Here is a 25,529-nt window from a genome sequence, read left to right on the forward strand (position 1 = left end):
TTTTGGGCGTTGCTGAGTTTGGCCAGCACGCACTATTTATAAAGGACTTGTTTTCCCTTTGCCCAAATGATTAGCTTTGGATGGTGACAGTTTTAGAAATGGATCTTGCTGGGCCTTTCCTGTAAGGAAAAGAAAAGGATGCTCAGGCTCCAAATAGTGCTTTGGTGCTCATTTACTGGGAATTTGCAAGGTCCTTCCTCCCTGGGCATGGGATGCAAAGCAAAGCGTTGGAAGCACAGTCCTCGCCCACGGTGTCTGAGCCTGCCTTGGAAGCAGCTAGTACAGCCCCAAGGCAAGCTGTTTCCAGCCATACAAACCTTCCCAGTTTTGGCCACGCACAGCACCGTGCAGCTCCCCACGCCCCAGCCCTTCCCAACCGACCCGCTTGGTCTTCCCAGCTGCTGCAGGGGTCACACCTCCAGTATCCCTTCCCCAGCTGCTGCTTTGCTTCTGCCATTTAGCCGGCAGAGCGACACACCGTTTTCCCCAAGGTCCCAACAAAGGGACTAGCACTTGGCCAAGGGCCTCCCTCCCCATTCCCACCAGCACCGCACATGGGGAGGGCCTTGCAAACTGCTCTGTACTTCTACTGCAGCTTCTCTCAAACTTCCATTTGGGTTAACAGGGAAGTTCATTTAACCTCCAGCCAAGAAAACCCTTACTTATTCCAATTGCTCCTCCCAGTCTTTTCTGTCCACTGACATTTTTGCAGGATTAGAAAAACAAGGGCCTGAATTTAGGAGTTCAGAAACCTCCAGAAACCAGGCAGTGAGTGAAACCCTCTCACTTGCAGGAGGCATGGGAGATGGGGGGGGGGGGCGGGGAGGACAGCAGGGGCTGCAAAGAAGCAGCAGCTACAAGAAAATGGGAAAAAAGGGACTTTGACTTCTCTCTCTCCCCCCGTGTTGTTTCAAAGGCATGACCTAAACCCGATCTTCCTTCACGAACAGAGTGGGGAGCTCAGCACGTCTTCAAACGATCTTCAAACCCACTGTAGGCTGCTCACACCAGGAAGCCCTGCAGAGGAGCACAGTGGTGGGCTCAGTTTCAGGGTCACAGGCTGATCTGAGGACAAGAAACCTGCTAAGCCCAGGAGGAGAAAAGGCACCTCTGGCTCCTTAATTTCACCAGTTACTGCAAGCAGTGGGTTTCTCCGCACACTTGTATTTTCCTTTGCAGTCTCAGTACTCCCTCAAGAGAAAATGAAACTATACACCAGAAATCAACACAAACAGAGGCAAACCATTTGCAAAATCCCACAGCTCAGCGCAGACCAGCAATCCCCCTGGGGCTTGTGCTGGCAGGGTTTTCCCACCATCCCTTTTCATTCCCTCCCCCTCTCCTCCAGCCTTGATTGCTCCAAGTCCGCAGCTGCTCAGGCAACCAGATTAGAGAAACAATCTTCCCCTTCCCAGGTTATTTCTAACCCGGTTCATTTCCTTGACCTCATTCCCCAGGCAGTGGCACAAACAGGTGAACCTACGCAACACAGGGATCAACCACTGTGGGATACGCTTGAGGAATGTGATATGCTTGGGATATGATGTATTGCTGCAGAGAGAAATCCCTGCTTAGCTGCAGCCCGAGCCTCACCTGAAATATAGTCCTCAGCTATTAGAAAGCTCACAGAGCTGGTAGCGATGCTTGGTGTTTGGTGTACCTGAACAGCTGTTTGTTGACTGTGTACCGGTCCTCTGAAGTGATATTTGTCATGAAGCCTCATACTGTTTAGACCTGTGGATGTGCCTATACAGAGCTATTAGTTCACTCAGCCAAACCTTATCACCTATATCAAACCTATGTCTGGCAATACATAAACCGTAATTACTTTGGATAACCTGGTCACTTATTACTTGCGTTGTGTGAAGATGTATAACAGCCATATACTAAGAATGAATATTAAATAGTGAGTCTGCCCCCATATGCAGATTTCCATGCTAAATCATTTAACTCTGTGGGGGAGAGGAGAATGGCATTAAAGAAAAAAATACAAGAAGAAAAATCAGTGTAACATTTTTCAAGCAATGGTAAAAGCCCCCTAGCAGCCTGTAACTCTAACATGGATCTCATTGTTGGAAGTACCTAGGCACTTGATAAGCATTTGCATAACATCTAGCCACTATTTGATGGGGATAAACACCTTAATTTTATAGAAGAGAAACTGGGGAAGACATTTTAAGCCCACCTCCACTTACCTGAAAAGCTGCTTCCTACTAATTCTGTGAATCTCATTAAAGATCAAAAGCCATCAGCAAAAGACCAGAAAATTGAATGTAGGTCTCTCAAGGCAAAGGTGAGCCTCCAAACCATTAGGTCATGTTTTCTTTAAGTCAGCTACACTGAAAGTGTAATCCCTGAATATCCTGATCGCTACAGCCAGGATAAATATGAAGAGGGCTGCTCTACGCAGCTCTCCTCAAAGCCGCTAGTCATCTAGAGATTTTGCACAAAGTACTGGAGCAGGTGGGTTATTCCCAGCAGGATTTTTTGCAGCAATTAACATCAGGACTGAAGCGCTGCATGTTGTACACAACTGCTGTGCAACACCCAGGCAGTCCAGAAGGACTGTTGGGGTCTGAGAATGAGATTTTGTCAGAAACACTCATCGTCTGTTACCGGAGTCCAAAATCCATCAACAATGACCTTCACCCAACTCCCCAATAAGTGGAACGATGCATGTAGTGCACCTGGGCCATGGTAGGGGAGGTTCGCCCAAATACGGTCACAGCCCCACACTGTTTTCAAAGATGAAAGAACAGAGTGACCACGTCTCAAGGCACTGAGCTGGATTTATTCATTTGACCATATCCGTATCAAACTAGAAATCATCTGTTTAAGATCATGTGTTAGATAGGAGCAGCATTAAATAACAGACGTATGAAAAAGAGACTGTGCTTCAGAAAAGATTCAGTGTACAACATACATAGTATGCCATTTTAACACAAACGCTTATAAAGAGTCATCCTAAGCATCAAAGAGAGTTTTATAAAAGTTTACGTTCTCATCCCATGGGATGTACAGAACTATGCAGTTTACATAGTTTTACTATCATCCAAAACATCATGTTTCAAATGTATGAGGCACAGCAAGAACAATGTAATTCCATTTCCATAGGAACATAAACACAGCTTGTCACTAATGACACGCTTTCCAAACTATAGCACTCACGGCAATTATACATGTGTACAATTTTAAAGTATTAAAAAGCAAGAGTCTGGAGCCTGCCCACTATTACCAATAGGGAATAACATTTGCTCTACCCTTGAAAACTACCCAAGATATTCTTGCAGTAGTTGTAACACAGGAAGCAAGTGGAGTCACTGTCATGCTTTGTCAGGGCCAGCTTGCTGTGCTATTCCCAAAGCTAACCAATGTAGCCAGTGAAGGATTCCTTCCACCCACAGAGAAGGGGGACAGCGCCCTGCTTAGCTCTGACAGCCCAGGGAAGATGCAAAGTTAAAACACATCTGTAACCAAGTGATGCTTCGGCTCCAGAGATAGCTGACAGAAATTAGCTCAGCTTAAGGGAGGCCCTGATTTCCATTGAGAATGACCAGACACTGGCCAAGTCTCAAAGACAGAACAAGACTGAACCAGTCTTTGACTGGTTAAATCAAGGACTTTTTTTTTTTTTTTGGAAGGTTTTCTCTAAGGACAGCTCAGAGAGACTGAATCTTACAGCCCACATGCTCAATTACTATTTTTTTTTTCATGGCAGTATTTGCAAGCATATATTATAAGTTTTATAAAAGTGCAAGGCCCAGCACAGGAAGATATACCGGATTAAGACATTCCCAGCAGTGTTCTTTTTGCCATCTTCTTGTTGGTCAACCAGCAGACACACAAATACCGTTGTTTGGGATCAGCTTATCAGAGCCCCTAAGGGTTTAGCTTAATCATCTGTGCAATTAAACACTATTCACATTTGACAGCCTACAATGGCAATATTTTTATGTACAAATCTGAAAATCAAGTCTTAAAATCAAGTTTTAAGAGGTAGAGGTCCATTTCCGACCTGCTGACTTAAAATGTTACTGAGTCAGTCGTATTCTAAGGCTGGTGGTCCCCTAACAATATTGAAGTAACCAGCCAGAGCTCCAAGATCTATGTAGAGTGATCTTTGCCTCTTCAGCAGGTCCGACTCTTCCATGCTCCCGGTACACAACGAGGAATCTAAAACGGAAAGAGACAAAGCATGTCATTGCACAAATAGCTACATTAGTTCAGTTTCATGGTTGTAGACATTACTGGAATAATTGGCCTAATATTTGCTTTTACTTATCTGTGGTGTAGAAAGCTTCATTTTTAAGGACAATACAACATAAACCTCATATAAAATAAAATAAAAGATAACATATCAACCCACAACTCTAGGGCAAAGAAAGGTAAGCAGTTTGCTACTGAAAACAGCAAGTGTGTTCAACTATTTAAAAAAAAAGTCCATCAGCTGGGACAGCTAAGCAGAGCTTCCTCATCCTCTGAGCCATAGTGCTAAAGGAGAGTTCGGTGCAAGAAAAAAACCTGCTAACTTTCTGCCAGCTGAGAATTCCCCTTCATTACAGGGGAATTTTCATCTAAACAGATGACATCCTCTTTGTGTCGCTGGGTGTGACAATACAGAACAAATATGGGACCATCAGACTCAGATTTTTTTTTTTCCTTTTAAATCAAGGTCTGAAGAAACCAGACCTGGTTTGCAAAGGCAGAACTCCCCTGAATACTTGTATAATGAGTATCCTGGAATATCAAGCACCTAAAGTTCCAGTTTAATGCTCAAATACTTTTTCATCTTTGAAAGAATTGACTCAGATGGCCTGAGCCGGTCAAAGGATTATGCACCCACAAGGCAAAATCCAGAAGGAGCAATGCCATTCTAGCTGCAAAAGCTGTAATTGATTTAAATGTTAGGTGGATTCGTTGCAACAATTATGCATTACAGCACCCAAAACTTTGCATAGATATCTTTTCAAATACTTATCACAATCAAATAAACCACTTGTCTGGGGCCAGTTTTTAAATGCCTTTTGTCAGGACCCTACTAACATATTTTAGAATATTTTAGAATATGTTAGTAGAAGAAAAGCATTTTGAAGCCTGTTAGCAGGTTGCTGGCACTAAATCTCCCTTGGGCTTGATATTATCTGAGGACACACTGAGTTTCCTAACTGGTTTGTGTATTATCCTTCATAAAGCACTTATTAATGCACAAGAGGAACCATGTTCTATCCTACAGTCATTTTTGTTTTTAAAACAAAGGGCTTGTACTGCTGACACTCAGCAACATTACAGTTATGGTTTTGTGTGTGTCTTTTTCTTTAAGGAGGCAAAAAGTGTTGGATTTGGTGGTGGTGGTGGTGGTGGTTGATGGACTTTTTTTGTCATTATTGTCAACAAATCACTAGTATCAATAAAACATCTCTAGTACTGTGGCAAATTAAGGCAATCTGGGACAGCAACCTATACTTCACGAAGTGCCCTGAATGACTGCCAGGGCTTTTTCATGAGCCAGCCCTTCCGGAGCTGCAGAATTCAGGCTAAGTTCTTCCCCTGTTGAAGTCAATGGGCGTTTTACATAACACTTAATGAGCTCTGGGTCTGATCTCATCTGATTGGGATTTTTGCTGGTCTCTTTCCAGAAGCTTTTTGAGTTTCGTTTGTTTCTAAACACTCAATCAAATCAAGTTTTGACACAAAGTAAAATCTACAAAGTGCAAGGTAAGTAAGCCTGATATCATTACCTGTAATGTTTTCTGGCAACTGCAGCTCCTTCCTTGCAAGTAGTCTTTTCCTTTCAAACAATGCTGAGTCCAGACTCTGGCACCGCGGCTGCTCTTCTGGGGGTGGGTGTAAAGCTTCGTGTTTCAGTAAGTCTGCTGCAGACAGCCTATGATTAGGATTCCTTTCTAGAGCTGCTTCTAGCAACCCTCTCATGGAAGTGCTGCAGTCTTCGGCAATGTCTTCTAAGGGGGGAGCTTGCTTGTGTATCTGTTGGATCAAAAAAAGACCACTGAAACAGTTATTCCAAGAACAATGGAAGAGGAAGTCACAGATAACCACGAGTGGTCTGGGAATTCCCTACTTAAAACTCATCACCTCCCTAAGCTGGGCTGATCAATTAGAACAGAACATGTAACTGCACAAATCCACCTTTTTAAAATCAGATTTTATCATAAATTTAAAAACTCAAGGCAACTCCCAGCAAGCCTAAAATCCGGTGCAATGAAAATTCATCAGATTTCTGTACCACACTGGAAGAACCAGAGAATCAAATTTGCCAGGCTCCAGTTTTTATCTGCAACTTCTAACCAAAACAGACAAGTAGAACACAGATGGGCTTGTTTCAATCAAGTTTCACGGTGTTCTAACCCTGTCCTTGCAGTAAACCCAAGGCCTGTAAATTGTAACACAAACCACAGAGATGACTCCAGCTCAGCCTCTGTCTTCCCCTAAATGATCAAAATCCACTTCTTCCCACCCTCCCCCAAAGCAAAAAGGATGATATCATCTCTCTGACAAATATTTTGATAGTTTTTATATGACTGGAGCTTTCCCAACAAGAGTACAGGAAACCCTTCAACTGAAACTGAGCTACGGCTTTGCTAAGAACACTTACAATATAGAGGTAGGATGGATATGCAGAACGAGGGTATCTGTTCACCCAGGGCGGGATGCCAGTTTGCATATGAATAATAGTAGCTCCCATGCTGTAGATGTCCGCTTTTGTTGTGTGGCCTCTGCAGAGAATAACTTCAGGGCTCATGTAGATCTGTGAAGAATAGTCAAAAAAAGATTAATCAATAGGGGAAAACAAAAAGCAAAGACCAATCATGACATTTTGTGATCCAGGAAACCCCCCTCTGAAGGGATACATCCCACTAGTACCTGCAGCCTAAAGACCAAGCACCATCTGGGGAGTAAGATTTTTCTGCTCTGCACATTACCACAATCACACAGATCTTCTGGTCTGGCACCTGGACAAACTCATATTCCAGGTTTGCCCTCCCCAGACAGGCCACAGCTCAGTGGCTATGAGACTTAGCTGAGCTGTGAGAGGCTGGGGTTCAAGCCATGGCTCTGCTTCGTTCAGCTGGGTAGCAGGAACCTCATCCCTCCACAGCAAAAGGAGGTGCCTGAATTGCCCGTTTGTTTTGTCAGGCACTGCTAGGACTGCTCCTTTCTGCTTGAACAACATGAGCATGCACTAGGCTAAAGAGATAGGGCGACCCCCACTGCTAGCCACCCAGCTGGGGGTAGGAGTCCACTCCTCAAATCCCTGTTAGATTGGATACTACACAACTCTTCTGGGCAGAACTGACAGATATACACCTTCCTGTCTTCCTTACTCTTCTCCTCTCCCCTCCTTATCCAATAACTTGCATGTTGGGGCATTAGCCTAAGAAATGGGATGGTGAGGAACACGCCAGGTCTAAGGCAATGCATAAATTAAAAGCCAGGTCTCTTACGTCCTCCTGCGTGCCCTTTCCACCAGGTTACCCCCAGAGCAGCTCTTAAGGCAAGCATCCCTCTTCTATCCTTTTTTTAGACCAAAAATTCTAATCTCATCTAAACCAAAATACAGTTTCCATACAAACATTTCACTGAAATGTTTGGATTTGTCAAGACCCTGAAGAAGGATCTGGTGGGAAGCTCCTGCCAGTCCCAGGCAGCTCGGAGTGCAGCTGGAGGAGAACCAGCCGGGTAGGATGCAGGAGGCACACCCCACGGCTGGCAGGAGCTGCCCACACAGCTCTGCCACCACCACTGGCCAAGGGAGTAGGTTTCAACACAACGTGGGCACGGCCCACAACACACTAGGTTAGCAACCCACCCTATTTGCTTCTGGTTTCTACTTTTCCCTCACCCAATTTCCCTCTAAAGGAGCCAAATAGAACTTTAATTAGTTCAAGTCATCCTGCCACAAAGAATCACATTAAAAGCCATTAACTGACACAAGAGCAGGAAGTTAAGTCATCACCACATGGTTTGACTACTTATTACAGATTGAGAATGGCTGTAGGGCTCACGCAAATTCCAAGGAATATTTCCCAGTAAATCACATACCATATCTGCAAACAGAGCTTCAGATCAGAAGCGTGTGCAAAGGTTCAGCAGGTGTCTACAGCTGCTACTTACTCCTATCCATTGCTTTCCTCAGCGCTAAGATAGAATAAGTGTGTCTGCACCTGCCACCTTTAAGCCTCATAAGGAGCAAAGAACAGAATTTCTACTTTTGTAAAAAAAAAGTCATTAGCAAATACAGTGCAACTTGAGTGAAATCTATATAAACAAAAAGCAGCTGCCTTCTTGAGGAAAAAAGGATGCTGGAACAAGAACCTGTCTGCAGTAACAGTCAAAGTGTGAAAATGGTCAAGATGCACCTTGATTGCACAGGGACAAAAAGCAAAAGTGAGATGTGCACCAAAGCTGTGATTTCAGACTGATTTAGACTGGCCTAAGACCCTGTTGTCACCAAAATAGGCAGCCCAAGCCCCAGATACCTTCCCCTTCTCACTCCTTCCTACTGCTGGGCTGGCACCCATCTGCCAGTCAGACCAGAGACACAACCCAGCTAAAAACCAGTCCTTTTCTTCATGCTGTGCTAGTTTTAATTTAGCATTCCTGCAAATGAATCACACCTTCCACATTCAATAAACCTTAGCAGACAACCTTTTCCTCACCTCAAATGGTTGTAACTGAAGCTTACATATTTTAACAAAGTGACAGAAGCATAACAGAAAGTGTAGCAAACGCCTAGAAAAAGTACTTCCTGCAGAGCAGTTTCATCACAACCACCGTATATTGTGCTGCATGCCTTGTACACACACTGTTCAGAAAACCCAGGTTTTTCATGCTACACCAACTAAACAAAATTTAACTATCTTTCAATCATTCTGCCTAGAATTGCAACTATTCATTTCCATAAACACAAAGAAGATTCACTACATTCAGACTTTCTGTGCTACAGAAGTGAATAAAAATCCTAAATCCCCAGAGGGGAACATGCACAAGAGAAAGATAACTCCAACTGCCACTTCCTTTGTGGACATGAGTCCCTGCCAATACCAGACGTAAGAGAAACCAGACAGTTCACGGGCACGCCGCTGCACGGCAGGGATAGAGCCCTAACAAGGGGTTGCACAACTACATGCAGGAACAGCACCCCTGGACAACTGCACCACTTCTTAAGGCTGCATAATAAAGGGTGCAAAACTCAGGAGGACTTTGGAGAGTCAAGATCTTACTTTGAAAGAATCAGGAAAGCCAGTGCTATCAAAGACTACAGAGGGCATTTGTGGGTGACTGGATTAGGCACCCCACAAGGCTGAACACAGGCACTGTGGAGAGGAAGATGCCTAGGAGGAAGACTGTGAGCAGAAAAACTTATAGACTAGCATTCATGATGTTCCTAGAAGCCTTTGACTGGTATTTGAAAATCTCCTTTCACAGCGCTCTCTCTGCAACCTTACTTCTGGCCTGCGATGCTGTGGCAGAACAGCAGGATTGCTGGTTCCGAGGGCTGGCTACCTCTCCCCTGAGACAGCAAACACCAATCACCGCCATGTTTCAAGGTTGTGGGGATTATCTGCTTTCTGAGGACATGACTGCAGGTGCTCGACAGTGCAGAATAATTTTCTTCCTACTAAATGAAGAACTAAGTGTTCTTCACAGTTGTTCTCACCAACAGGAACTTGGCCTGTCCTCCAACAGCCAGGAGTGGATCATCACCAGTCAACTCCACAAACCTGGAAATTTCCTGTTTACACACGTCTCCATCCTTGGGAAACACCTTACCAGGGCTTCCAATTCATTCCCGCTATTTTTCTTATTCTCATTAACAGCACACAAAACCCCCTTAAACAAACAAACAAGAAACCCCAAACCAAACCAAAATAAAAAACCCACATAGCACGTACATTAACTGCCAGAAAGCATGTTGCTTCCAGTACAGTAAGCATTTTAAGCTCTTAACTCCCCTGACTAGAAAGACAGTGAAAACAAATGTTCAAGTATTTTCCCAAATATCTTGAAAAAAGATAAACAAACAAGCCTGACGTTCTGTGAAATCTTGGTTTATCCTACCCTTGCAAGGCGTGAAATGCTCTTTGTCAGTTATACAAGTATCTCCTCTAAACAGATGCCTATGCTGTGGAAGACTATCAAAATGGTAAGCGCCAACATTTCAGCTGAAGCGTTTCCTGTAAACAACCTCCAGCAACAGAGAGCATGCAAAGCCACATTTGCAGCAGCTATCCAAGCTAGTTGTTGCTGCTTGGTTGTTTGCTAAAGCTCCAGCCCTGGAAACACCTCGGCATGAGTGTAGCCCAAGTGGCGCGCAGGACCTCTGTGCATGTTCAGAGTCAAAGTCACTGAGAACATTTAAAAGGCCCCCACTTCCATCACTGTAATGCCTAAGCAAGTTTACTAGATAATCATCAACCGTGCCATACATAACCCCCAAAGGACAAGAGGGTTACATGTAGATGGGGAACAGAGCTCAGAAATGCTAAGGGACGAATCCCAGAGGTCTGTAATTTCTGCGGTTTCAAAGGAGGAGTCAAACTACTGTGTTGAGCAGGTCACCCCAGTCCATAGCTGGTATCTCAGAAGAAATCTTTGCTAGAGCAAAGAACAAATTCCTGTCTGAAGTGTCTCTGACCAGCAGCCGATCCACTGCAAACAACCCTCCTCAGAGCACTGTTCCTTTGTTTGACTTCAGTGGACCCCGATTTCTCTTTGACTTCAGATTTAATAATCACCAACAAATGGGACTGCAGAGAAGGTGACATGGCTTTCAAAGTGTAACACCTGATTCTCCATTCAGCAAGTTGAAAATAAAAATATAATTGAGATTATATTAATGTTTGTTTTTAACTTTTTGATAAGTTATTATAAAACTCTTTTGCCCAAGCTTCTACCCTCAAGCTCCAAATTTGACCCTAACCATCATTACCACGGGAGTAATACAACATAAGGGCTTTTGTCCCTCCAGCTTCTTACCTCTGTTCCTCTAAGGTCTTTGGGATAGTAAATGTCTTCAGTCATTTGAACACTTAGGCCAAAATCCACCAAAACAGCCTTAGTTGACATAAAGACGATATTGCTTGCTAAAAGAAAAACAAAAATGATAACATTTAAGTTTCTAGCATGTTGGGGCGTTTATTTTACAACATGTGTTTCATTTGGAAGTTGTGCTAATCTCTCTTTTCAGGCTAACCAGTCTCTATAGCCAACACAGTCCTTCTCCTAGCCAAAATGGGTCTGTTAGTGACTGGGTCCAATTTCAAATCATATCTTAAAAATCAAACGGACTGGTTTACATAAAAGAAGAATCAATGTTTGGACATTTTCCTAGCTTAAAAAAACAAAAAGAGAGAGAGAGAAAAAATGGCTGAGGGTAAGGGAGGAAGGTGGAAGACTGGTAGGCACCTCAGCGCAGCGAGGCTTGCTCTGAAGATGTTTAATGGTCTCCAAGGTGGAGAGCATGCTGTGCAGGTCAGGCTATAAACAACATAACTGTTGGTCACCAAGAGGTTTCTCTACACTAACGATTTAAATGAAGACAGAAGTAGAGAGGAACTGAGGCCCCTCCACAGCAGCCACACCAGTCTCCTGCACCGGTCAGCAAGAGCAGCTCAGCGTGACAACAGAGGACAAACTATGGCTGCAAAAGTAATGAAAGACAGAGAGTTCCAAACTCCCAATGAATTGCAGCAATATCTAGGAGCTTACTTCACTTTCCTTCATAAAACTCTGCCTAAGGCACAACTTTGTACTCAGAGGCTTTCTTTGCAGTTGTATTTCTGATCAAATATTTATGAAGGTAGTGCTCTGTGTAAGCCTTGAGAAATTCTTGTTTGCTGTTTCAGAAGACGTGGACAAATGAAGCCTCCAAGTTACACAACAGAAACACATTTTCTCCCAAAGGAAATTGTGGGTCACTTTCCATCTTGACAGTGCCCACCGTGACCATCCAGTGGGAAGAGGCAGGCTTGATTTCAGCAGTACCGGTTCCTGAAGCAACCCTTCACATATCTGCCTCCTCACCAGTGCTACAAAACTACGTAAATAAATGTGTAATTTTAGGGATACCTTTGAAGATACGGATTTCAAACACCACATAAAGGACGGTGCAGAGGGCCACGCTGCCACAGTGCAGCAAGCTCTGCTGCCTGTTTGGGACTGCACCCAGCCCCAGCTTCGGCTGGTTCTGGACCGAAGTTCCCCCCACCAAATAACCTTAGATGTAACCGCTTTCCTACCAAGGGTTAAACTGAGTGGCAGCACTGAGCTGCTCCTAAGAGCCAACAGAGAGACCTCCTCCCCTTCCTGGCTCAGGGCAGCCTTTCTCTCAGAAAAATCCCGATCTCCTCCTGCATCAGCAGGACAGACTCAACAGCAGCCGATGCAGTGAGGAAGAAATCAGAGATGTTTGGGGAACAGCCTTTTCTATCGATTCCGCCTGGCGAGGGAAAATACATACCTCGGCTCCCTCGAGCAGAGGCTGCCTCACCAGGCAGCGGGCATGGCTGCCATTAAGGGCCCGAGTTACCCAGCTCACCCCCTCGAACAAAACAGCTCCCTGCAGGCGGGAGCGTGGCCGGGGTTTGCACCCAGGCACCTCCAGGCCTGGCGGCCATCAGCCCCGGGCGGCCTCCGCCTCAGCTCCTGCCCTGCATCCAGGAACGCAGAAAAAGGCTGGAAAAAGCAAAACGCGCTCACATCCACCACATTCAGAACGGGCCGGTTCTCCTATCCACTATCTAGATGTAGTGGGTTGGGTTTTGGCTGGTTTGGTTTTTAAACATTTTAATTAAATGTCACTGTTACTGCCAATTACAATAAACCCATAGGAAAGACTCTTACTACAAGTGAGAAAGCACAACTAAGCGAAAAATTAAGCAGTTTTACGGTTGTCAGAATCTCAAAGGCTTAAAGTACTGACCCACAGTCAGTACTAAAAAAAATGCAAAACTGAGATAAAAATTTAGCAATTCCTGATAATTGTCTTCTTTCAACTATTTATTGTAACACTCCAGTTTGAATAGCTCTATTTTAAACCCTCAAGTTTAGCAAAAATTAACTTGCAGAAGAGATACGTCTTCATTAGAAGCACTGTTACTAAAAAGGCAGAATTTATCTGTTTGCGGGGGGAGGTGGTGCTGGGAGAAACAGTATTTAATATTAAATTAAATGTAATGCATTAAAATTGAATTTTAAAGCAATTTAACGTTAATGTATTTAGTTTAGGTTTAAAATCAATACATTTTGATTATTTATACATGTTAATACCCAGAGCTTTTTAAAAGCAAATATATACTAAAATTTGCAGTAATTGTTGAAAGAAAAAAACAGTACAAATTATGTATTTCGTTCCACAGTGTCTCAAACTGAGGAACAGCCATGCAGAAACATAAAACCTAAAAGAAGGTGCAAGTGGAAGATGGGCATGGAAGTACTAAGGATGAATTTACATGGAAAGAAGGAAATTTCTGGCTTAACACACACTGATAATTTTGCTCATTTTCTTTAGGTTTTATTTCAAATTGAGTTGCTCAAGAAAGGCAAAGGAACTATGGCTTTCGAATCATCCTCTCCACTGAAGTGAATTAATAAATAGTGTAAATAACGATTATCTCCAGAACCTGACCTTGTCATTTGTTGAGCGTTAACCATCCCTCCCTCCCAGAGATGCAAGGCAACGCACCCCAGCTCAGTCCCAAGCTCTCCACTGGAGCCCCAGCCCAGCTTGGACCAGAAAGCACCCCAAGGAATGACACACACATACGTTTGATATCATGGTGGATAATCCTTTTGGAGTGGAGAAAGTCAAGTCCTTTCAGAATATGCTTTGTCACCCAAATGATTTCAAATTCTCTCATAGGACCACAACTCTCCAGCTTCTCCATGACAGATCCTCCCTCTCCGGCTTCCATAAAGAGATGGATCGTCTCATCCCACAAAATAGCACCATATAATTCAGCAATGTTTTCATGACGGAAACATGCCTGTATTTCAACATCTGATGGTTTGAACTGTTCCACTGGGACCTAGGACATTGACAGAAAACCACAGAAAAGCAGCTCAAAAAACAAGTTATCCATACTAACACTAGTTATCCTATAGATTAAAATGGAAGAAGGAAGCAAAGCACTCCTATCCACTTGTTAAAATATGGAGCTTTATTTTGATCCTGTGACTTGTTCTTCCTTTCCAGTTGAGATACATCCTGTTTAAAGTTGAGAGAGGTTTTGGAATTATGCCCAAAAAAAAGTGCAATCTTCCAGAAAAAACAATGTAGCAAGAGTTATTCCCGTCAAAATCCGGTGGTTACGCAAAAGCTCTATGCAAACTTCCTGGTGAAGGAGATAAAAATCCCGCTGCTTTTTCCATTAGCTTTGTGCAGTCTCATCTGCTCTACCAGAACTATATACCCGTCTGACACGTGGATCAGTGCTTGCAGCGCTCAGCACAGTCTACAGATTAACAGTGCTCAGGACCATTACTGACCTCAATTCAACCCTTATCAGCACTGTTTTATGGCTTACAAGAAATGAAACCTGCTTTAAAGTGAGCACCTGGCAGCACTATATTTCTTTAAAAAGTACTGATGGCAGATTGCTAAGGCAATAAAAGCATTGTTTGCTTACACACAGAAAGGCTACTACCTCTCTTTTTATTCTCCTTCCCTCAGACTTGTGGCTGTGAACCAAATAAGAGGCTAATATTTTTATTGCAATGAGAAATACTGTTTGTATTTTCAGAAACATTAGGATGCTTTAATTCTGCAGTGGGTTATGCAGGAGCAAAATAGCAAACTAAATCTGTCCCCATGTGGATACGCTGGCTGCAAGGGAAGGACATACAACTGCCTCCCCAACTCTTTCACACACAGAAGTAATACAGGTACTTATTCACAAGCCAGGGGATATAGAGCAATGTCCCAGCTGACCTTTTACTGGCCCTAAATATTTACTGCTCAATTCAGTATAGTATGTTGAAAGGTAAAGCTGGAAGAAAATGTTGGCTTGCATAAAAATAGGGGGGTGCTCAGCAGTTTTCCTGAGACATCTCACAACCTTAAGCTCAGTCAGTGCTCAAAACACAATGAAAGTTGCACGTAAGCTGAGCTCTCAGGGACATTTATGACACTGGAGTAAAGAAAACTTAAGTCTGAGGACCCCAGTTAAAGGATGAGATCCTAAAACTATCTGTAGCAACAGGGTTTTGCTATCACCTTCAGCAGGGACGTGATCTCACGCTGATATTTTACCACCATGAGTACAGCAAGACAAGTAGAAATTCTTCTACCCCCACACCGCAGCCCACATGGCAGTTACACATACTTCCAGATACTTTCAAAATGCAGAAACTTTTGAAGTCTCAGAGCCAAAAAATTAAAACAATGTAACAGTTAAAAACGTGCATTTTTCCTACCTTGTATAGGCCAACGAAACCAAGATGATCATCAGCCTAACAGTGGAATTTGATGCAGACATATTTGAAAATATACTGTATGTACTATGTCGTACAATATTTGCTCAGAGATAAAACCACTGAACTAACATACCAGTTTGCATGCCATTCGTTTCTTGGTTTCTCTATCTTGGGCTAAGTACACCTTCCCAAAAGCTCCTCGAGGAATAAAATCAGAACCAATGTTCCTGTAAGTCAGCTTCCATGGAAACAGGAGCACATCTGAGTCGATTTGATAGCGCCCATTCTTGGGTGTGATCTGTGGAGTTAAATTTAAAAAAAATTAAAAAATCACAATGAAGTTAAAACTACTTCAAGCCTAATTAATTTTATACATGTAGTGGAAAAAAAATAAGATATCACTTATATATGTGCATGATGCATGCGATCTGTTCAGCAGTCTTTATTTAGAAACACCAAATGGGAACAGCATGTGAGGTGTGGCATTCATTCACAGCCCAGGCATCCACGTTTCTCTCCAGTGACTAACTTACAAAGTGTAAGTTGCAATTAATTGTCTTGAAACAACAACAACAGCAGCTGGGTTAATGAAATTACCCACCTCTTGTTATGAGATTTACCTGCACATGTTTGTCCTTCCTGTAATCTCCTAACTTGTTATGCCACATACCTGTTACTCACAGGCTATCTTATACAACGTGAGCAAGAGTTTCAGCATTTCCTAATATCACATGTACTGCTAGGGGAACACATTTTAATTTTCCATCTTGTATCAGAGTTTCTGCTGCTTAGTAAAAGGTCGAAGAAGTCTGCCGTGATTTTACCAGCCACCTTCTTCTAGTTTTATACTGTAGTTCAAAAAAAAGAGCGGGAGTCACACTGTCTGCTTTAGGTGGGTAATGCAGGGAGCTTTGGTTCTCTATACTGTCACCAAGGCAAGGAGGGCTCCTCCAGGAAGCGATTCAGAGCATCTAAGTCAGCATCTTGCTCTAAATCTTCCTCCGAATCAGCTCCCTCCCTCTGCACATGACAGAGAGAGACCAAACTCCTAACTACAGACATGTGAGTACTGCTTGAGGTTTGACGTTATTTCTTCAGTCTCTTAATATTCTCTCAGCTAAACAATTAGTAAGGTTTCCTGTGAATATGCTTCTAATTAATTCAGGGATATACAGTATTGCCAGTATCTGGAATATCATTAATCTGTTTACTGCTACTTTATCGAGAATCTTGAAGATAAAGTAAAAGCAGATCAAGGATATTTATCACTTCATGTCTGTCACATGGCCTCACGTACTCAGCTCTTCAGCTACCCTTTTTAAGATAACAGCATATTAGGAAGATTATTGGGTTTATATTTCTTTTTAAGATGTAACGCACATAATCTTTCTGTGCTTTAACTATATTCAAGTTTTTCAATTAGGAAAGTATCTTCTTGACTGCTAAAACTGTCATTTGTGACTAGTATCTACATGAAATAAGTTAATTCTTTGAAGTTCTTGATTTTGGGGAGGATAAGTTCTTAACTGTTGAGGGGTGTATGTCTTTTAATAAAAAGTATTTTGCTTAGGACATGCAGAGCGAGCCTCCCCTCTACTTATCAGAAACAAGGTAAAGACTCCAGCAATCCGTACATCTCGCCTGCTCACTTCTGCATTTCAAGGGGTTGAGACCAGCTAATCCACATGGGTTACACCTATCCGGGAAAGTAACACAGACCGAGTGGAGTGGATTTGCAGAGCAAGAGAGCAACAACCACCAAACGATTCACGTTTTCAGGAGGCTTTCAGGACTGGTTCCTAGCCTGGTCCTGTGGAGTGAATGCTCGTTTGTGGCTGTAATGCATCCTCCAGTTTAGTTTCAACCGAAAGAAATCCAGTTTGTGCGCTCCAAGACCCTTAGTGATGTAAGCCACAGTGCAGTCAGTCACAGTGCAGGGTCACAAGGCAATCAGAAACACTCCTGATCCTAACTAAAATACTGTAGATATTTACAATGTAGATGCACCTGCTGAAATGCAGGTACAGGTAATGCCCTGCCTCCGATCCTCAGTTGCTTAACGGGCTCACGTGCACCTATTAGTACTTGGGGTTCATACCAATTGTATGCATCTGTAGAAACAATATGCAAGCAAAACAACCACGAGTAGAATAGTGTCTATCCTAAGTATAGGAAACATTTAATATTAGTAAGTGTCATTTCAATGTTACAGAGTTTAAAAGTGACTGTTTTGCAATACTGCAACGCTCCCTCCAAATCAGAATAAAGCAATACCCTGTGCTATTTCACACCTGAGTAACCAGTAAGCCTCAAGCAACAAATGTTCACATATAAAACATATTACATGCAAGATATTTAAGATGATAGACGTAGAACATCTTAAGAAAATAAAGCAGCAGCACAAACATATAGGAATAAACTTCCATTTCATAGTTGTTTCCAGAGCAACTGATTTTAAATAGAAGTCCAATGACACTAATACCTACAAATGCCTGTAGAACACAAATCTTTTTAGGGAAAAAATGAACATATCTCAAAACAACACATCTATACTTGAATCTAGCAGCGTGATATTACATAATATTGTAATTCTGAAAGTCACAGTTGATACTATATGCTTTTTCTCCTTACATTATTACTTTTTACATTTTGTGCAGATACAGTGAATTCAGTAACTATACCAAAATAGATCCTAGACCTTTATTTGGGAGTTTTGCATAATGAACTCTTTTTACTGCATGGACACAAGGCATCTCCCAAACCTGTAAGCTATCATAGGTGTGGCTTTTGCTTTTTTACTGCGTGTCTCAAGTTTGTATTCAATGTTGGGAAATGTTTTCTAACGTCCAGGGATACCAAGAGGCAACATAGAGTGGACCTTTCTGAACAACAGACCTTTCTCCATAGCTGCCTGAGACTGTAGGGGCGAGACTTGATGACCTCAGAGATCCCCTCCAGTCCCAGGTTTGCACAGGGAACAACAGCCTGACTGTTACTCCTGGGACTGGAGGTGATCTTTATTTAGATTCATTAAAAACTTCTAACTCCTAAGGACTACTAATTTTCAAGTAAACAGAAAAGTGACATACCATGTTCAAGAGGATTCCAGATTCTTGCTGTCTGCATCCTTTAAATTGTTTTGCAGTGTTAGACACCTGATTTGCAAAAGCAAGCAGGTCTTCCACAGTCCCGTATTTGACGGAGGACATCAAAGAAACCTCCCTTTCACAAAACAGTAAAGATTCCGCACTTTCTTCATTTTGATTTGCCTCTTCACACATTGTAATTAAGCTGTCTTCATAGACTGCAAGGTCTCCACCTGGATAAAGGTTTTCCATGATGTCTATCACCTCTGACATATTTAAATTAGTTAACAACAAGTCAATCTCCTCTTTGCTATCACTACCCGTGCTCATATACTCCATTACTGTCCACTTTGCCAAACCACTCCTGAAAAAAAAGAAACAAACAAACCTGAAAACACTTTTCACCCAAATTTGTTTTAGCAAAGTAAGAACGAAAAGAAGTGATCAGGGTGATAGACAGCTCATCATTATACAGTTAGATTTAAAATTATTAATTTGTATTATCAAGAAAATCGTAATTAGTAGACTAGGTGAAGAGGAAATGGGGAAAAAGTCTTTGCTATTGAAAGTTTATTTAGAAGTTATTAGTGAACCTCCCCTGTCATTTGTTCTTGGAATTTACTTTGATAAAGCTTTTCGCCAGAGGAACTGGCACAGTAAGGAAGCCCGAACTAGTTATCTTTTGCTGGATATGCAAAAATGAAGGAGCATCCTTAATACAAATGAAGGAATTTATTATTTGGAAATGAATGACAGAGAGAGAGATAAACGTACTCAATTAGTTTATCCCCGTTTTTATGAGCAATTTATGTGATGTGTCCAGAAAGAGGAGAAGGTCATGGAGCAAGATCATTCTACTAGTAATAAGCATGTTAGTATCATTGCATAAAGCACAAGTAAGTCACCACCTGAGACACACAACCCATCTTTTTTGCAAATAACCGATCAGAACTAGATTTGAACTGAAATTTTCACCCGTTTCAGAAGAAAGTCAGAAATTGAGTTATCATAAAAGCAACGAGCTTTTGAAGCAGTTTCCAGCAGTTTGTTCTGCCCTCACTAGTCCTAACAATAACTTTTTAAGATAAATCTTGACCATTTTGCTGAAGTAGACTTTCACTACAAGAAACTGGGTTCAACATCCCAAAAAGTCCCTTCCCATCCCAGGTTTCTACTTTAAGCCAGAGAGAGTTACTCTATTCAAGTTAAAAACGTATGCATGGTCAGTCATTAAAATACTTACACAAATAGTTTTCAACACGTAAATGTCTAGAGCACTTACCTTGTATTTATCCTGGTTACATCACACAAAACCATCAAAAACGTCTCAATATAATCCCTAAAGTCGTCATGTTTCTTGAACCCGTATTTACCACGAACGATAATTTCACAGCGTTCTGTAGCAGTCTATTAAAAAAAGCAAAACAAATAAAGCCATGGCATACCAGCTCAAGCAGAAGGACTGGTTTATACTCATATGAATATTTGCTTCACAGGCTTCACGGAAAGAAAAACTAGTAATCACAAGGCTGAGATAACAGGGGATTTTTCTGCAGAAAAAGATGACAGCTCAAAAAAGAATCAAGCTACTGTATGATCATCCAGATTTCCAAGTAGTAGTGAAAAATAGTTTTTCCATGGTTAGGTCCTGAGTTTTATTCTCCCTGCCTCATGCTTGCTAATAGCAAAGAAGAGAAGGATCTCCTTTTCCTCTAGCAGAACTGAGTAGAGCATGCCCTATTTAGAGAGCTCTCATTTCCCTTTTTCATAATCCACTGCAACCATCTATTTTGGGCTAAAGATAACAACTAGACAAAAAGATACTTACAAAAAAAAAAAGAAAAAAGAAAAGCAGCAAGCACAACCTATTTATCTCAAGGACAAGCAGCAGACTCGGCCCCCTGAGGCCATGAAGCAATGCCGTTTACCCAGGTACAGTTTCTGGTTACGATCATTATCTTTCTTACCCTCCCCGCAAGGACGTGGAAGCTTTGTGGCACATATTTCTCATGGGTTAGAGTATTTACGTCAGCTCTAACGTTGAAGAAAACCGAGTAAAATGACGCGGCTGACTTGGCAAAGAAACTCAGACCACGTGCTGCGCGTTCGGAAGGCAGGACAGGACAGCTCAGCAGATGCAGCACAGGAAAAGCCTGCGGTGCAACGCGCTCCTTTTCAAACCTCTGGGGTGATGGTGGCAGAGCAGCACCGTGCCCCCCCATCCCCCCAAGACGACACAGTGACTTTCACCAGTACTCTACACCAGTTCACCCAGCCTCAAGTCAACCTGACAGCACCCCTAGCATTAGGGCAGCTGGGTAGGAAACCTTGCGGTCACTAGCACTGCTCGAGCAGGCAGCACTCAGGCTTTGTATCCGGAGTGCTGAGAGAGGTCAGTTTTTTCCAACCTACACAAGAAATGAAAGATGCTAGGGGTGTTTTCTAACCCCTAGCATCCCATCTTCCTGCTCTATGCCCAAGCTAAAGGCTGTTAACAAAGCCTGAAAACGTTTACTCTTTATTATAAAGGAGATTTTGACTTTTTCCCCACAGCAGGACTTTTACTTGTTGCTTTTTTTTTTTGGTGCTGAATTAGTGGGGGTGGAGAAAAAAAGAAACAGTCCAGTCATAAAAGGAACTGAGAGACTGTGTGTGTAAAGTCAGGTAAAGTTAGAAACTAGTCCTGAGGGGCTTTCTGAAGAAAAATATGAGCCTCTAGATGCTCTAGTCTTTTGTGGATAAAGACAAGTACATACCACGATTAAACCAATTCACTCTCTGATAACGTTTTCATACGTAAGGCACCTGTACAGTTTAGACCAAATGCAGCTTTCCACAAGTGCCAGCTCTGCTCTGTTCCTCAAAATGTTCCTGAACTACAGCACAATACTAATAATATTCTTGACAGTTTCACTACTACCCAAAAAGCTCTGAATAACAAGAAAAAGTTACTATAACCTATGTATTCTCAGTTCTGTGCTTTTAGTGCTTGAGAAAAGCTGCAGACCCTTCATTTTTCTAAACACTAAATGTTTACATGATGAAAGCAGTGTCTAGACTATGTAAAGCTGATTTTTTAAATTATGCAGCAATTTATGTATTATATTTCCACAACTGGCAAAAAAGGGGTCCATTTGCCAACAGGGAATTCATTTTTCCTTTTTATCCCTAAAATCTTGTACTAGTATCTGTGGTGGGCGCTCAAGTAATGTTCTAAATCATTCTGTACAATCCAGGTACATGAAGAAATTACTTCACTAAGTATGCTTTACTTAGGTTCTCAGTTAAAAAACTGTTTTTACCAACAATGGAAAAATAAAACTAACTGTAAGCACTTAATTCAGTTGCTAAAGCACAAGACCCTTTCTCCAGTTCTGCCATTATTTCAACATCGTCACATGAGTAATGTGCAAGCCAAGAGTTTATTTCTCTATTTATCACGAGTAGCTTTTCCTTAAACTCCTTTTTCTGAGAAGTGTGCTGCTTGAGAGCATCCTTATATCCACCATATTAAACTAAGAGTAACTGGATACCAGACTTCTGAGCTCCTGTGGGATTGTTTTGTGTCAAGGATCAACAAAACAAAAACCCAAACAAAACCTACAATAAAAATTAAAAAAAACCTAACCAAAACCTGCACAGACTGGCTCAACACAATCATACACCCATAATAAAGGTTTCTTGTGCTGCTTTTAGGGAATAATTTTCTGGTCTAAGTGGCAAGTAATTGTACACTTAGATGACAATGATGAAAAAAGTCGTTATTTGCTTTTAAGAAAAGTTATCGACAGACCTTGAAAAACACAATCCCTTTGAAGAAAAAGTTCTGCTGTTAAGGGACAAGAAATACTAACAACTTCAATTTCCACATCATTTCAGATTTTCACTTGGGAAAAAGGAAAAAAAAAACCCCACCCTCCTAGCGCTGGCAGTGGCAGAAAGTCCATCCCCAGCAGGGAGGGGCTTCGGTGCCCCCCTTCCCGCCCTGCAGCCCCCCTGGGGACAGCACAGGTGCTGGAGACCAAGCGACTCCAGCGGCAAACACGACGCTGTTCAGGAGGCTGAGGGCAGCCGGGAACCTGCGCACCGATAACCCCCTGCATCCCCATCCCCGTCCCCATCCCCTGCTGCGAGCCGGCCGAGCTGGAGGGCGAGCGGAGAAGCAGCCGAGCCGCCTCCGCGGCGGCAGCCCCGTCCCGTCCCGCTCCGTCCCGTCGAGGCTCTCCCGGCGCCTCTCCCCAGCGCTGCCCCCCTCCCGCCCCGCCGGGAGGCCGCGCTGCCCCCAGCCCCGCTCCCCCCGCCGCTTACCCGCGGGGCGCCGGGAGAGGCCGCGCCGCCCGCCCGCCGCTAGCGCCGGGGCCGCTCGGCCGGGTCCCGCGGGAAACTCCCGGGGGCGGGGAAGGGCGCAGGTAGCGCCGCCCGCCCCTCGCCGAGGGCGGGGGACCGGGGCGGCTCCGGCCGAGGTTTCTATTTCGGTTTCCTGGAAGGCGGGAGCGAGCGCCGCCCTGCCCCGGGCGCGGGGCGGGGGGCGGCCGGGGCGAAGCGGGGCCCCGGCTCCGCCATAATCCCGGCGGGCGCTCCCGTCGCGGCCCAGCACGTCCCTGGCGGCGGCATGTCCTGACGGCAACTGCGTGTCGCTGGCTGGTGGCATCGGTGAACGCCTTCCCGCGGCCCCTCATGTTCCCCTGCGCGTCCCGAGGGGATCCCACCAGCTTCCCACACGCACTTAGTTTAAGCATTATCCGAATTAAACTTCAGCTGAAACTCTGGTGGAATTTAGGACAACAATGCGAAGGATTTGTTAGTGGCAGTAGGATTAAAATACTCCGGGAGACAGTAGCGTGAGTTTGGCAATTGCTAAAATTGCGCAGGACTACATTTTATTTCTCATCCAAAAGGCAGTACCTCTTGCAGGACTGTGCTGCCCAATAGCTCCCCTTCAGTGAATTAATTTTTAAGGAGAGAAGTGGCACCTCTTGACCACCAAAACCAGTTGCCGCAGCACTAGGAACTGATGAGTTGAACCTGTCTCCAGATCTCATGAGACACGAGCTGTATTTTCTGTTTATTATCTGCACTATAATGACTATTTGCTTACTGAAGTCAATGGCAAAACTTTCATTATAAAGTTTCAGGACAAACACTCCCCTTAGGCTTCAGTGTTTATTATCAGCACATACAACTCCTTTTCTGTTTATATTATCCAGACACACTGACTCCCTTGTTTAAAGGTTCTGTGTTTGCTACCTCTCCTATTTTGTTCAAAATTGTCCAAAGCATGGCACAAATGACATTCTGAAACGTGCAGGGTTCAGACAGACTCACTACCTGATTTTGTTTTCCTTAGCATCATAACTTAGTACGTGGAACACTGCTAGCAGGATTAACCTCTGTTCACACACGGTTTCTTCTCCAAAATATACAGACGATAAATACATTGGCAAACCTCCATAAAGGAGTATGTGTCTTCTTTATTGCGTTTGACCCTGTTCAATTGCACTACTCGACACATTTGCTAAGAAATGTCTGTGAAAAAATGCAAGAAAGTTGAAGATGATTAAAGGAAGAAAAAACAGAGGAAGGAAATGAAGGGGATTGAGGAAGAAGGTAGGCTACAGGAGAGGTAAAAATGAGAGAGGCCAGGCCTAGGAGACGGCGGAATTGGCAGCATCTTGAAAGTGGGAGGTTAAGGCTGAGTAACACATCCTTAACATGTAGCAGCTCTCACACTAGGATACCTTAGGTAACCTCTTTCAGGAACTTGCTTGGGTTATTAGTTTTCCTAAACCCACAATTACTTTTAATGAAACCATTGTCCTTTTTTAGACCAGCTTCAAAGGGGAAAAGAGGAGGAGTTTCTCTCTCTCCACATCAATGAATTTAGGAAGGACAAGTCATAGGATTCCAGAGGAAACTCACCGTGGAGAGATGGAGGAAACACAAGTTTGTGCTCCGTGGCACGCGTACGTAGGATATAAATTGAAATGCAGTATTTTAAAAGCAATCTGCTCTCTGTCTTCAGGATCATCCTGGGATACAAAACCAAGATAAGTAATTGCTATGACCTAATTACAGACCCTGACTTACTAGGAGGCTACCAAGAGCATAGCTCTGCAGTGAAGACCTGCTAACACACGAAGTAGCCACACGGCCCCTAACAGACACTATAAATGTGCCCACAAGTTTTACACAAATGACTGTTTTTAAATGCTAAAGAAAATTATGTCTTCTTCAGTCCATACCTGGGGAACTGTGCTGTAGGCCAATGACTACTTCCCGGGCGCCCTGCAGCTCTGTGCCCCAACCACTGCATTCCTGATCCCTCAGAATGTCCATACTGCCTTCTCTACGGTAACTCTGCTTTCGCATCCCTGGCACGGGACCTGACAAACATTTTATTTCCCCTTGGTAAGTAGCCAGTCTGCCAAAATCTGCATTTGGCCCCCATCATCTTGGCCATGGGCCCCTTCAGGTTCACCGCCGCACCCACCTTTACCCTCCTGCCCTCGGCTGGTGGGGCTCATGCGAGGCGTGACCGCAGGCCCTGGCAGCGGGGCACGCAGGAGGCCTAGGCTGCTGTGTGCTTCCTCACAGCGGGCAGGCAGCCACACGCCTTGGGCCTGGCCTGCGAAGCTCAGTTTGTTCCCTCTGCCTGGAACAGGCAAGTGCCCGCACTCACACGCCTTGGGCCCGGCCTGGGCTGCTCGGTTTGCCCCCTCCAGGTGGAGCAGGCAGCTGCCCGCACCCACGCGCCTTGGGCCTGGCCTGGGCTGGCCGGTTAGATTTGGTCCCTCATGCCAGAGCAGGCAGCTGCCTGCTCTCACATGCCTCGGAGGCAGCAACAGCCCTTCCCGGCGCGGGAAACGTCGTGCCGGTAACCCAGGGACGGCCCGGAACGCCGGGAGCCGCTGCGCGCCAGACGGAGGAAGGCTGAGCATCGCCGGCCGCCGTCGAACGCAGCGGCCGGCGCCTGCGCAGAGGCTGCTGCCGGCGCGGCGCTGCCCGGTA

General features: G+C 43.9%; 1 protein-coding gene across 2 annotated transcripts; it reads right to left on the reverse strand.

The window, feature by feature from the left end:
- Window positions 1-3,641: 3,641 nt before the first annotated feature.
- MAP3K8 (mitogen-activated protein kinase kinase kinase 8) lies at window positions 3,642-22,854 on the reverse strand. 2 transcript variants are annotated; one of them, XM_050891660.1, is made up of 9 exons: window positions 22,830-22,854; window positions 19,804-19,928; window positions 18,525-18,885; window positions 15,569-15,733; window positions 13,787-14,048; window positions 10,999-11,105; window positions 6,614-6,766; window positions 5,739-5,985; window positions 3,642-4,173 (listed from the first exon to the last, which is right to left on the reverse strand). In XM_050891660.1, the coding sequence occupies exons 2-9, from the start codon at window positions 19,836-19,838 to the stop codon at window positions 4,040-4,042; spliced, it is 1,464 nt and encodes a 487-aa protein (XP_050747617.1). In that variant the 5' UTR covers window positions 19,839-19,928; window positions 22,830-22,854; the 3' UTR covers window positions 3,642-4,039. The 2 variants fall into 2 exon arrangements, with proteins under 2 accessions (XP_050747617.1, XP_050747616.1); XM_050891659.1 differs by lacking the exon at window positions 22,830-22,854 and having other exon boundaries at window positions 18,525-18,754; window positions 19,804-19,829.
- Window positions 22,855-25,529: the final 2,675 nt, after the last annotated feature.

This window comes from Gymnogyps californianus, chromosome 2 (assembly GCF_018139145.2).
Source record: "Gymnogyps californianus isolate 813 chromosome 2, ASM1813914v2, whole genome shotgun sequence".
Lineage (NCBI taxonomy): Eukaryota > Metazoa > Chordata > Aves > Accipitriformes > Cathartidae > Gymnogyps > Gymnogyps californianus.